A 14164-nucleotide genomic window follows, 5' to 3' on the forward strand; every position below is an offset into this window, starting at 1 on the left:
TCCTCCAGGGGGAGGGAGGGGAGTCTCCCCATGTTTCTGCAGCTTGCCGGGCCCCTGCTGGGAAAGTAGTCCCCTGACCCTGTTGATGACTTCTAGCAACCCGGAGCAAAAAAACAGTGCGGAGTTCCACTGTCTGCAGATGGCTTCTCTGCTCAGATGGCCAGGAACTCTGCTGCACTCGGGCACCCCCATTCTTTCTGTGACCCCGGGCATCCTGAGACCACCTGGGATTCCACCCTGTTTTGCCAACTGAGTGGCTTTCAGCCAGGGACATCTGTCCCAGAACAGACTTCTAAAGGTTCTGATTTTGTGCCCCACTGCTTGTAAGACCTTGTGGTAGCCTCCCAAAGTAGGATACTGCCCCTCACCCTAACCTCCTATATGTAACCCCAGATTCCAGGTGTGGAGAGCAGAGGGAGATAGGAGAGGATTTCACAAGATCAGCAAGAGCCTCTACTGACTTCCTCATGGCAGACGTTGGCTTTGGTTTGTTTTTGACTCCGCCAAACACCCACAGATCCAGCTGCAGAGTCCGAGAAGCCGAGCTGGCTCTAGTTCCAGGCCGAGGGTCCTAGCTGTCTGATGGGTCCTGTTCTGGCCCATCAGTCAGGGCTGTGGGGCTCCCTTGCTGCTCCCTTGTCTCCCCACAACCAGAATTACCAGAATTACCCCAGACCTGAAACAGCCAGAGCTGGGCTGACTCCTGCAAGACAAAGGACACAGCCCCAGAGACAAAGGGAGAGAATAGCGCCCAAGGCCCAGGGCGCCCGCTGGCGTGGCCAGGCCCCGAGCCCCGCTGCACCCCCAACAGACTTGACGCCAGCCAGTTCCTGCTGCGTTTTCTCCAGTAAAGTGCTTCCTTGCTGGGCTTTATTTTATTCTGTAAAAATAAGCCTCACTCTAAAACAGAATGAAACCCACAAACCCAACTTCAAAACCTCTGGCACAACCAGACCCGCTCAGTGGATAACGTCCCCGCCGATGGGTCAGGACCTTCAACTTTTTGCTTCTGCTTCCTGTTTCGTGATGCCATGAATGCCAAGGCAGCAAGGGCTGCAACGGCTGCTCCCCCGACGGAAATTATCGTAGCTGCATCTCTGACCTGCAAGAGAGAGGAGGGGAGGTCACACTCTGTCGGGGATCCGAGGATGGGCTGCCCGTTCAACAAGAACACTCAGTTCCAGGAGACTCACGTGCCCCTTGGCCCACCTGACAACTCAGGAGTCAACACATACTGGCAGGGAAATGGGGAGAAAAGGGCTGAAAAGGGCTGGATGGGGAAAGAACCCCTGGGTGGAGGCCGCTGGCCAGGGCTGTGCACGGAACCAAGGCCAACTCGACCTACTCTGTGGATATTTTAAGCCCCTAAATCCCCAGAGGGTGGTTGTGCAAAGGACGGGGAGATGAAGGCGGGGATGGCTGAGCTCCTGGCGGCCGTCAGGCAGCCCTTGTGGCCATTGGGAGGCGGTGCAGGAACGGCTCTCGAGGACTTACCATATCACACCTGTGCCCCCCGGGAAGCAAGGATCTCTCATGTGTCACTTGTCTTGTTCCTCGCTGCCTCCCCCACACCCGGTTCTGCCAGGCACAGGAGTGCTCTTTACAAGTTCTCAAAGAAATGACCCAACTAGGAGTAGGAGTGAGGCTCTACTTGACATTATTGACCATGCGGTTTCTGCAGCTGGGCGGTAGGGAGCGAGAGACTCTAGAGAAGGACAGCTGGGGTTGGAATCCTGCCTCTGCCACTTATTAGCTGTGTTTTGCAAAAAACAAACGTGGAAGCCAGAAGGGGTGGGGATGGAAACTGTGCCCCAGACTTTCCATAAATGAAACCTTGAGCTTGTACAGAAGCCCATGGGCCTTGAGCATCCTTCACCTGAGTGTTCTCTGGGGCCTTAGGAGACCTGTCCTGATGTTGACTTGGCCCACACTCTTCCTGACATCCTTTGGGGGCATCAAGAGCTGCCTTTAAGGTGGATCCTAGAGGTGAAGGATCCTAGAAGGCAGACTGGCAGGCCTCCAGAGGTCCTCCATCCAACTTCTCCTTCTGCACATGGGGAAACTGAGGCCCAGGGAGGGAATTTCCTGTCCACAGACACTCTCCCCCCGGTGGATCAAAGCTGATTGAATATTTGAACTCAGACATCCTGACTCCCAGCCAGTGGTTCATGGTGATTCTCCCCTCTGGCTGAGAAGATGGTCACCCCAACCCAATGAGACCTCCAGGAAGGGGTGGGATTGTCTCAAAGAGGGCCTTACCTGCCTGCTCTCGGCCTCACCATATCTCAGGTTGGTGACAAAGTGCTCACAGTTCTTCCACACAAGACTGTATTCCATCTCCTGACCAACCTTTGCCTTCGCAGAGTAAATGATGTGGTTCACAGGTAGTGGTCTGTACTTGTCGTCCAAGAGGTTGTTGACCCTATAGCGGCAGTCCCCCACCACATCCTTCAGGCTCTCCCATTTCACCTCCGCCTTGCTGCTCAGAACGGAGAAGATGCTGCTGGAGCCGGCCCCTGGGTACTCACCTGGAATCAGAGACACCACCATGGTCATCAGGTGCTGCAGGGGAAGGTGGGACAGGGAGGGAGAAGGAGGACCAAGGGAGTACACTATAGAGGTCTTGCTATTTGTTGTTTCACAAATGTGATCAGAGCATTCAGAGATTTTGTTCTTTTTATGGAACAAGCTGTGAATATTTTTTCAAGTTGGTGAATGTCATGATTACTGATGCCGATGTCACTGTATTCCGTTATATGGGTATAAATTGTCTATCTGATCAAGCCCTATTATTGAACACCAAGGTTGTTCAAAGATTTTGTCATTTTAAGCTGTGATCATCAAATATTTACTCTTTGTTTAATTTTGTGCCCTCATATGTTTCAGAAAGAGATCCAGTTTATGTGATCATACACTTTACTTTCCATATATGACTTCATCACCTATAAGTTTTGAAGTAAATATTATCTCCATTTGATCATCAAAATATTGATGTTGGGGGAGGTCATCCAGACAGTGTGACCACCAGTGACCCATGAGCTGGACCCCAGCGATCAGAAGCTCCACATCCCCTCCCCCTCCTTGGAATGTGCATTTCACTTGTCTTCCCTGCCCCCAGACCTATGGCACCCCACTTGATTACCTAGTGGGATATGGACGTAAGATCTGTAAGGTCAGAGAGAAACCAACTCAGGTTTCCCTTGCTCAGCTCTTTCTTCCAATTATTCTCATCATAATAACAAATATTTTGAAAATAATATTTCCAAGAGCTCTTACTTGGAGGAGCCAGGTGGATCACATAACCGTTTCCCACATAAATGGCCCAGTGCTCGTAGCCAAAGCGGAAAATCTCAATCAGGTCTCCAGGTTTGGGTTCCTGACCAAACTGTAACACAAAAACCCAAGGTGGTGTAAGCAGCCTTCCAGGGAACAGTAGACAGCCCAGCTGGGGCCCTGCAGCTTGGCCTGGGGACCCCACTGGGTGATGCTCACCACTTGGTGGGAGCCTGGTGTGGGAGGGAACTCCTGGGCCCTGTGGGGTCCTGATCCTGCCGTCATGTTCAGGAGTTCCACACAACTGGGTGCTGGAAGCCTGGAATAAAATGTCCTTGTGGAATAGGAGAGTGGAGATTGATTTAGTGCGTGCATATTATGATGTATGCGTGTGTGTGCATGCTCGCGTTGTATGGCATGCATGTGGGGGAGCACACATGTGTATATGTACATGTGGTGCTTGTGTGTTCTCTGTGTTGTGTTCCATGTACCTGCATATCAGCGTGTGCTGTATATGTTGGGATGTGTGTGTATGTGGGGTACACTCACGTGCACATCTTTTGTGTTGTAAGGGGATTTTTGTGTGTGTGTGTTGGGCATTGTCATGCACACACTAGTGTGTGTGTGTATGTTGGGTTTGCATGTGTGTGTTGGGCGTACTCATGGGCGCATCTGTGTGTGTGTGTGTGTGTGTATGTCTGGTATGCATGTGTGTGCTGGGTGTACTTGTGTGCACACCAAGGCTGTGAGCGTGCATGTGCAGGTACATTGTACACCTGTCCCCGTGTGTGCGGACATGACCATCTGTGTGAAAACCCCTTCCGAGCCTGGGAGCCCCAGACTCCTCCCCAGAAGCCGGGGAGGTGAGTCAGCAGCTTCTTTACCCTCTGCAAGTCCTCCCCACACCTCTTGGCCCTCAGTGGCCATGGCTGCACCAGGCACTTGCTCTCCTCAGATTCTGTCCCCTCCAGCCCCAGGACACCAGCCCTTGGAGATGCCAACCCAAGGGACACAAGCTGACAGCATCCTGAGGGGACCTGAGGATCTGTAGGGCTGGCCAACTTCTGGCCCTTTTTCTGCAGTCCTGGGGGAAGGAAGCATCACCCCACTGCTCAGGTGGGCCACTGAGGATCAGAGAGACAGGGGCTTGGCCCAGAACACTCAGCTGGGCAGTGCTGAGCTGCCTCTTCTTCCCCTGATTTGCCCATGCCTCCCTCCCCATCCACACCTCTTTCCTGCTCCTCAGTGCCCGTGCTCCCCACCCCCCACCAGCTCCCAGGCTTCCACAGCATCAGCTTGGAGAATGTTTCAGTTTCTCTCCCTTCTGTGCCTGCTCTCAGCAAACCACACCCCTCTGTCCCTCATTCCAGGCCACCTAATCAGGGACCCGGGGTCAGCTTTCCTCAGTCCTCTTTGTCACGCCATTATCCAACTACCAAAGCTAACCCTGGGGGCTTCTCCTGAATTCATGTCCTGGTCCACTTCCCACCCTCTGAACTCATCAGGACAGTCTCTGGGCCTGCCTCTAAAACCTCACAGCCTGAGTATTATTTTTTTTAATTTTATTCATTCTAGTAATCACCACACCCGACACAGAGCTGGGTTCAACTCACGACCCTGAGATAAAGAGTCACATGCTCTTCTGACTTAGCCAGCCAGTCCCTCAACTCTACAGCTTCTTGACTGTACCCCCTATGCCCACCCTGGCCTCCTGTCCCCGCTACCCCACATCCAGTCTCCCCAAGACCCACTGTGGCCTTCTCAAGGGGCACATCTCACTCTGACCTTCCCATGGCCTCAGGGCTCACTTTGGGCAGCTCATCCCTCCTCACCCTCCCCGCCCTCTGCCCCCAGGCTGACTGGCTTGCCCTTCACCTCAACACAGAGCTGGCTCCTGCCTCTGGTCTTCTGCATATCCGGCTGTCTGAGTCACAGTCACCTCCTCACCCCCTCCCTTCCTCTTTTTCCCCACATCAGGCATCCTTCTGAGCAGCTGCCCTCAGGGCCCCAGACTGCCTCAGCGGCCACTCTCTGGGCCCCCAGGTCCCTGGGACCTGTACCTCCTTCTGCATGGATTGTGTCCTGCTGGGATTCCCTGTGTCTGTCTGCACCTCCCTCTGGGCTTTGAGCTCCCTGGGGCAGGATCCTGTATGTTGCCCCCCGGGATCCAGTGAAGGGTCTGGCCTGGAATGGGGGGGCAGAGGGACTCTGCATGGAAAAGGGGCTGGAGGGTCCGCTGGGCAGGGACATGGGGCCCTGCTCCTCCCCTCTCTCAGCTAGGGCACAGCAGGCCCAGGGATGGTTCCCATATTGGAATCAAAAGGGGGTTTTTCACTCTGAGATTCCATGTCTAACCAAGGTCAGGCCCAGACTGCCTGCACAGTAGCTGCTGGCAGTTCAATGGTCAACCCAGCGGCCTGGAGAAGGAGAGGTTGCCGGGGCAACAAAGGTCCAGATTTGTTTTGACAACAGCCCAGCCCTTGGCCCACCCCCATGATCAGCTGAGTGCAGACTGGGCTGCTTCTTCTGAGAACGGCCTCATTTCCTGGAATTGCCTGAGTTTAACTCTTTCCCCTTCAGGGCACACCAAGCTGGCCTGCCCCTGCCTAGACCTGTGTAGATCTGCACATCAGGGCTGACAGGATGGGAGATCAGTTGGGGCACCTGGGTGGCTCAGTCAAGAGTCTGTCTTAGGCTCAGGTCTGATCCCAGAGTCCTGGGATCGAGCCCCGTGTTGGGCTCCCTGCTTAGCAGAAAGCCTGCTTTTCCCTCTCTCTCTGCCTGTAGCCCTGTATCTCCCCCCTCTCTCTCTGTCAAATAAATAAATAAAATCTTTAAAAAAAAAAAAAAGAAAGGGAGGTCCGGAGTCAGAAAGCTGGAATTGCAGCATACCTACGGAGGCAGGACAGATGCCAAGGAGGGGAGAGGAAGGGGGGAAGATAGAGCTGGGCAGGCACTGAACTCCAGCCCCCATGAGGGAGATAAGCATATTGGGGATCTCCTCACTTCCCAAGTCCTGGAACACCCCCCACCCCCAGCCCACACACCAGGTGCTTCCCAGCTCAGGTGAGCAAATCCCCCAGCCCACCACAGCTCCTTCCCCAGGAGCCCCTGGGCCCTGTGCTGAGCCAAAGGATGGGGGAGGCTCACTGGGCCCAAAGCCCTCACTGTCCTGCAGGTAAAGGGACTTTGAAACAACTAAGACTTTTCCATAACATCTTTCTAAAGCCTTTCCAAACTCTGGAGTTCAGTGTGCCAAGACCAGGAACCCAGACTCAGTCCCTTAGAGGAAGGGGCTGCCCTACTGCTGGAGAGCCACAGATAGAAAGTTCCAGGAGGCTTACCTCAGCCATGGTAGCGTCTGCTAGTCAGCTGGGTGTGGACCCACTTTTATAGCAACATTGAGAGTTTTGCTTTCACTTTCCTTTTGATACTCTTTAAAAAGTACTGCATAGGAATCTGTTTTCTTGAAAGTAGGCTCATACCTAGCTTGGAGCCCAAAGCAGGACTCACATTGCTGACCCTGAGATCCAGACCTGATTTGAGGCCAAGAGTCAGACACATACCCAGCAGATTCACTCAGAAGCCACCATAAACTTCTTTTTTTTTTTTTTTTTTTTTAAGGAGAGTAAACATTTGTTCTATATGGAAGGGCCAGTGATTACCCACCTCAGAAGATGGAATCACTGTGGCTTGTCCTTGAACCCAGGTCCGATCTGCTCACTGTAGGACACGCCAGTAAATGGAGAGAGACCAAGTGTTGGGGCATGGAAAACGATTTTTGTTAAGAAAGCTAGCTAAGGGGCGCCTGGGTGGCTCAGTGGGTTGAGCCACTGCCTTCGGCTCGGGTCATGATCCCAGGTCCTGGGTTCAAGCCCCGCATCGGGCTTTCTGCTCAGCGGGGAGCCTGCTTCCTCCTCTCTCTCTGCCTGCCTCTCTGCCTACTTGTGATTTCTCTCTGTCAAATAAATAAATAAAATCTTAAAAAAAAAAAAAAAAGAAAGCTAGCTAAGAGAGAAGATGGCATACTGATGTCCCCCAAATTCATCCTCCCATCTCCATGCAGGCAGGTCTTCTAAAGGAGAAGAGGAATGAAAAAGAGACCTGCCAAAGCTTCCCCAGGCCTTGAGCCATCGGTCAAATGTCTTCAATAAACCTGGGCCAGGCTCTTCAAGTTCCCTAAGAAACTCTAAACAGAACCGATTACTGCAAGCTCATAGTAATGAAGGTTTAGGGAGTGACGTGAAAGAGTGTGCTGGTTAGTTTATTTTGTGCAATGTGTCTGGTCTTACTTCAGTGTTCTCATTAAAATCTAGAGGTCAGCTAGTTCCCCCATTCGGGTTTACCCCAAGGTCAGCGAGTTCCCCCAGTGCGCTTACAGCGTACGAATGGGTCTACTGTGGAGTAACAAGGGAGGGAGAAACATTCAAAGCAAAGTGAATTCAAGATGGAGTTAGTCCTACTACGGTCCCAAGCTACCTGGAGGCCGGCCGCCTTGGTCTGCTGAGGCTGCAACAGACGCGAGGGGCATGTGTTGACCTGGCAGTGTCCAAAGGCAGTGAAGGGAGATGTTTCTCATCACTTGTCTCTCTCTCTCTCTCTTTTTAAAAAAGATTTATTTATTTGTTTGATCTTGAGAGAGCGCATGTGTTCGTGTGACCATCAGGTGAGAGGCAGTAGGAGAGGGAGACAGACTTCGAAGCCAGCTCTGTGCTGAGCTTGGAGCCAGACGCAGGACTCGAGACCATAACCCTGAGGTCAGGAGCTGAGCTACAACCAAGAGTCCAACGTCCAACCGACTCCATCACCTATCACGTGCCTCTGGGTTCCTGGGAGTTACAGCTTTCCCATCACCCCTGACTGTCTCATTCCCGCCCTTCACTGCCTGGAACTGGGTCACCTTTCTTCTCCGAAACCAGTCGAGGCCTTCCTTGGCAGTCTCAGACCGCTCCCAGTCCATCACCTGGATCTGCAGAGGGGCTTCTGCTGCCCCGTGAACAGCAAGGCTCTGTGAGCCTGGGAGAAGGCCAGCGACCATGTGTGTCATGGGGGTGGGACGGGGAGATGGCCCCTGGCTGGGTCACCAACACATAAGATGCACTTACCTGCTTCCCATCCACTGTCATAACGGCTTTATTATAAGGCTACAAAGAGGCTGCAGCTGGTTTTCAGACAATCACGGTGGTTTCCCACAGGGTCTGGCAGGAGAAGCGGGGGCAGTTGGCTTAGCGGCTGGCAGAGAATGCAGCAGGCTTGTTGCTGTGAGCAGGACCCCCATCAGAATGAGCTTATGCTCGGGGGGCCCAGGAAGGGCACTCCCTCTACTAACGTCATCCTCTGGCTCCAGGTCCAAGGTCCAAGCTGTTCACGGGGCGGCAGGAGCCCCTCTGCAGATCCTGGATTTGCAGCTGAGGTCTGACCCCCTGAGCTGTTCCTCTTGTGGCTCCCCATCTGGAGCGGGACTCTGGCCCAAGGCATGTGTCACTTAAAAAGCACAGGAGAGGCTCTACTTTGCAAGCAAGCAACATAAGTGAGAGGTGTGTCCATGGAAACAGACTCCTGATTTCAATAGGGGTGATGCGATCCCAAAGCAAGAACATTTAAACACGAGAGACAAGGTTCCCTGAGGCACAAAAACGTTGGAGTATGAATAAAAATTGTTTGCCCACAGGCATCTTCGGTGGCAGGGATGTGGTCAGTCAGTCCCTAGAACAGAAAACAGTTGAGGAGTCAACTCATTCTTACTGGAGTTGCACAGCTGAGAATCCTTTATGTCTGGTCTCAGAAGCCTGATGCAGAATTATGGCGTCTTACTCAATAGCCAGACCTGAGTTGGATCACAGACCCAGATCTCCTCCAGGACAGCAGACACCGACTTACTTTGAAGAAAAGCCCTATGAAAACATCACAAGTATGTTCTGTACATTTTCCTCCCGATTTTATCCCTAGGGATCCATGGCAGGTATCAGGAAACTGTGACTGGAGAGGAACATGTCTAGAATTTTCAGAGATTTAAAAAAAAAAAAAAAAAAAAACTGGCTTAAAGCTAAGGAAATGCCTGGATATCCTGTGTTTTTTCACTTATTCCCCAAGGTGTAGTTGGAAGGGATGTAGCAACAGTTGTTAGAGCCCCTTATATTGTCTTTGATCCTTTGATCCTTTCTTATGCAGAAAGAGGCAAAAGAAAGCAACTGGAAGGAAGCCAAAAGCAATATTGCACCCGTGAAAGAAATGTTGGGGACCTAGCGGTTTCCCCAGTATGATTCACTGCACACCAAGACCCCTGTGGATGCGTGTGCCAACAGAACTTAAATCCCTCTTTGCACTTAGGGAGGAAGGTCAGTTTTTAAATTCTAAATTGGGAAGCAGGATCCACAATGTTGGGACTATCAACATGTGGAGAGTACACTCAAGAGAATTTGGGGGAGTACCAGGTTCCAGTAGCTCCTTGTCTATAAACTGCTATGAAATGGCACTTTCCAGACCTCGCTTTGGGGCGGGGGAACCAAAAGAGAGCATGAAAAATCCACACTGGGTCAGCAAAGAACAGATACAAGGAAAGAACAGTCCCTTAGGAGAAGACAAATGAGAGGCTCCCATGGCGCACAGGGCTGCACCATATTCAGACTTGCTTGGCCTGAATTCCAGAGGAACTCATCTGATTGGTTTGAATATAGTTATTGCCTATAAATACTCTTCCACTGAATACTTTTTTTGTATAGAGCCCTGGCCCACACCATTTTTCCTCAAATAGTCACCTACTTGCACCTCCCAGTACTCCTCCTCCTCCTCCTCTTCTTCTTCTTCTTCCACCTTCTTCTTCTTCCTCTTCTTTTACCTGTTTTTTGCACTTTTAATTTTTTTAATTTTAATTTTTTAATTTTTACTAACATAAAATGTATTATTTGTTTCAGGGATACAGGTCTGTGATTCATCAGTCTTACACAATTCACAGAACTCACCATAGCACATACCCTCCCCAGTGTCCATCACCCAGCCACTCATCCCTTGCACCACCCCCTCCACTCCAGCAGCAACCTTTGTTTCCTGAGATTAAGAGCCTCTTATGGTTTGTCTCCCTCTCTGGTTTAGTCTTGTTTCATTTTTTCTCCTCTTCCCCTGTGACCCTCTTCTGCCTTATTTCTCGAATTCCAAGTATCAATGAAATCATATGATAATTGTCTTTCTCTGACTGACTTATTTCGCTTAGCATAATACCCTCTAGTTCCACCCATGTCATTGCAAATGGCAAGATTTCATCTTTTCATGGCTGCGTAATATTCCATTGTATATATAGACCACATCTTATTTATCCATTCATCTGTCAATAGGCATCTGGGCTCTTTCCATAGTTTGCCTTTTGTGGACATTGCTGCTACGAACTTTGGGGTGCACATGTCCTTTCGGATCACTATCTTTGTATATTTGGTGTAAATACAAAGATACTATTTTGTATCTTTGTATCTGGGTCATAGGGTAGTTCTATTTTCAACTTTTTGAGGAGCCTCCATATTTTTTTCCAGAGTGGCTGCACCAGCTTGCATTCCCAACATTGTAGGAGGGTTCCCCTTTCTCTGCATTCTTGCCAACATCTGTTTTTTCCTGACTTGTTCATTTTAGCCATTCTGATTGGTCTAAGGTGGTATCTCACTGTGGTTTTGAATTGCACCATATTCACATAACACCAAGTTATGTGGAGCACTTTTTCATGTCTCTGCTGGCCATTTGGATGTCTTCTTTGCAGAAGTGTCTGTTCATGTCTTCTGCCCATTTCTTGATTGGATTATTTGTTCTTTGGGTGTTGAGTTTGATAAGTTCTTTATAGATTTTTGGATACTAGCCCTTTATATGATATGTCATTTGCAAATATCTTTTCTCATTCTGTCAGTTGTCTTTTGGTTTTGTTGACTATTTCCTTGGCTATGCAAAAGCTTTTCATCTTGATGAAGTCCCAATAGTTCATTTTTACCCTTGCTTCCCTTGTCTTTGGTGATGCTTCTAGAAAGAAGTTGCTGTGGCTGAGATCGAAGAGGTTGCTGACCATGTTCTCCTCAAGGATTTTGATGGTTTCCTGTCCCACATTTAAGTCTTTCGTCCACTTTGAGTCTATTTTTGTGTGTGGTGTAAGGAATGGTTGTTTCCTTCTGCTTGTGGCTGTCCAATTTTCCCAACACCATTTGTTGAAGAGAATGTCTTTTTTTTTTTCCTTTGGACATTCTTTCCTGCTTTGTCGAAGATTAGATGACCATAGAGTTGAGGGTCCATTTGTGGGTTCTCTATTTCTGTTCCATTGGTCTATGTGTCTGTTTTTGTGCCAGTACCAGACTGTCTTGATGATTACAGCTTTGTAATACAGCTTGAAGTCCAGAGTTGTGATGCCACCAGCTTTGCTTTTCTGTTTCAACATTCCTCTGGCTATTCAGGTTTTTTTCTGGTTCCATACAAATTTTAGGATTATTGTTTCCATTTCTTTGAAAAAAGTTGATGGTATTTTGATAGAAATTGTATTAAATGTGTAGATTCCTCTAGGTATCACAGACATTTTCACAATACTTGTTCTTCCAAACCATGAACATAGGATGTTTTTCTATTTCTTTGTGTCTTCCTCAATTTTTCATGAATATTCTGTAGTTTTCTGAGTACAGATTCTTTGCCTCTTTGGTTAGATTTATTCCTAGATATCTTGTGGGTTTGGGTGTAATTGTAAATGGGATCAACTCCTTAATTTCTCTTTCTCCTGTCTTGCTGTTGATGTATAGAAATGCAACTGATTTCTGTACATTGATTTTATATCTTGTCAATTTACTGAATTCCTGTATGAGTTTTAGCAGTTTTGGGGTGGAGTCTTTTGGGATTTCCACATTATATATCATGTCCTCTGCAAAGAGTGAGAGTTTGATTTCTTTTTTTGCCAATTCAGATGCATTTTATTTCTTTTTGTTGTCTGATTGCTGAGGCTAGGACTTTTAGTACGATGTTGAATAACAGTGGTGAGAGAGAGTGGACATCTTTGCCATGTTCCTGACGTTAGGGGACAAGCTCTAAATTTTCCCCCATTGAAAATGATATTTCCTGTGGGTTTTTCATAGATGGCTTTTATGATACTGAGGTATGTATCCTCTATCCCTACACTGTGAAGAGTTTTAATCAAGAAAGAATGCTGTACTTTGTCAAATGCTTTCTGCGTCAATTGAGAGGATCATATGGTTCTTGTCCTTTCTTTTATTAGTGTGATGTATCATGTTGATTGATTTGCAAATGTTGAATCACTCTTGCAGCTTAGGAATAAATCCCATTTGGTGGTGGTGAATAATACTTTTAAGGTACTGTTGGATCCTACTGGACAGTGTCTTGGTGACAATTTTGGCATCCATGTTCATCAAGGATATTAGTCTGTAATTCTCCTTTTTGATGGGGTCTTTGTCTGGTTTGGGGATCAAGGTAATGTTGGCTTCATAAAATGAGTTTGGAAGTTTTCCTTCCATTTCTATTTTTTGGAACAATTTCAGAATAGGTATTAATTCTTCTTTATTTTTTTTTAAGATTTTATTTATTTATTTGACAGAGAGATATCACAAGTAGGCAGAGAGGCAGGCAAAGAGGGAGAGAGGAGGAAGCAGGCTCCCCGCCAAGTAGAGAGCCCAATGTGGGGCTTGATCCCAGGACCCTGAGATCATGACCTGAGCTGAAGGCAGAGGCTTAACCCACTGAGCCACCCAGGCACCCATTAGTTCTTCTTTAAATGTTTGGTAGAATTCCCCTGGGAAACCATCTGGCCCTGGGGTCTTGTTTGTTGGGAGAATTGATGACTGCTTCAATTTCTTTGCTCATTATGGGTCTGTTCAGGTTTTCTATTTCTTCCTGGTTCAGTTTTGGTAGTTTACACGTCTCTAGAAATGCATCCACTTCTTCCAGATTGTCTAATTTGTTGGCACATTGTTGCTCATAATATGTTCTTATAATTGTTTGTATTTCTTTGGTGTTGGTTGTGATCTCTCTTCTTTCAATCATGATTTTACTTATTTGCATCCTTTCTCTTTTCTTTTTGAGAAGTCTGGCCAGGGGTTTATCAATCTTATTAATTCTTTCAAAGAATCACCTCCTGGTTTTGTTGATCTGTTCTACTGTTCTTTTGGTTTCTATTTCATTGATTTCTGCTCTAATCTTTATTATTTCTCTTCTCCTGGGTTTAGGTTTTATTTGCTGTTCTTTTCCCAGCTCCTTTAGCTCTAAGGTTAGGTTGTGTATTTGATATCTTTCTTGTTTCTTGAGAAAGGCTTATATTGCTATATCCTTTCCTCTTAGGACAGCCTTTGCTGCATCCCAAATGTTCTGAACAGTTATGTTTTCATTTTCATTTGTTTCCATTGAATTTTTTCAATTCTTCTTTAACTTCCTGGTTGACCCATTAATTCTTTAGTAGGATGCTCTTTAGCCTTCATATATTTGAATTCTTTCCAATTTTCCTCTTGTGATTGAGTCTGAAAATATGCAGGTAATGATCCCAATCTTTTGGTACCAATTGAGATCTGATTTGTGACCCAAGATGTGGTCCATTCTGGAGAATGTTTCCTTGTGCACTAGAGAAGAATGTGTATTCTGTTGCTTTGGGATGGAATGTTCTGAATATATTTATGAAGTCCATGTGGTCCAGTGTGTTAATTAAGGCCCTTATTTCGCTGTTGATCTTTTGCTTAGATGATTTGTTCATGTCAGTGAGAAGACTGTTAAAGTCCCCTACTATTCTTGTATTATTAATGGATGGGCTTTAAAAAAAAAGCATAGAAGATACCAGAGATTCCATTTCTAGAGAAATAAAATCTAACCAAGTTGAAATCAAAAAGGCTATTAATGAGGTGCAATAAAAAAATGGGGGCTCTTACTGCTAAGA

The 14164-nt window shown here is 47.8% G+C and overlaps 1 protein-coding gene across 1 annotated transcript; it reads right to left on the minus strand.

The window, feature by feature from the left end:
• Positions 1 to 860: 860 nt before the first annotated feature.
• LOC111149817 (retinoic acid receptor responder 3) lies at positions 861 to 6674 on the minus strand. Its single transcript, XM_022507106.1, has 4 exons — positions 6618 to 6674; positions 3277 to 3385; positions 2260 to 2528; positions 861 to 1102 (listed from the first exon to the last, which is right to left on the minus strand). The coding sequence occupies exons 1-4, from the start codon at positions 6624 to 6626 to the stop codon at positions 932 to 934; spliced, it is 558 nt and encodes a 185-aa protein (XP_022362814.1). The 5' UTR covers positions 6627 to 6674; the 3' UTR covers positions 861 to 931.
• Positions 6675 to 14164: the final 7490 nt, after the last annotated feature.

The sequence above is a fragment of the Enhydra lutris genome, unplaced genomic scaffold, assembly GCF_002288905.1.
Source record: "Enhydra lutris kenyoni isolate GAN:26980312 unplaced genomic scaffold, ASM228890v2 scaffoldscaffold22, whole genome shotgun sequence".
NCBI lineage: Eukaryota > Metazoa > Chordata > Mammalia > Carnivora > Mustelidae > Enhydra > Enhydra lutris.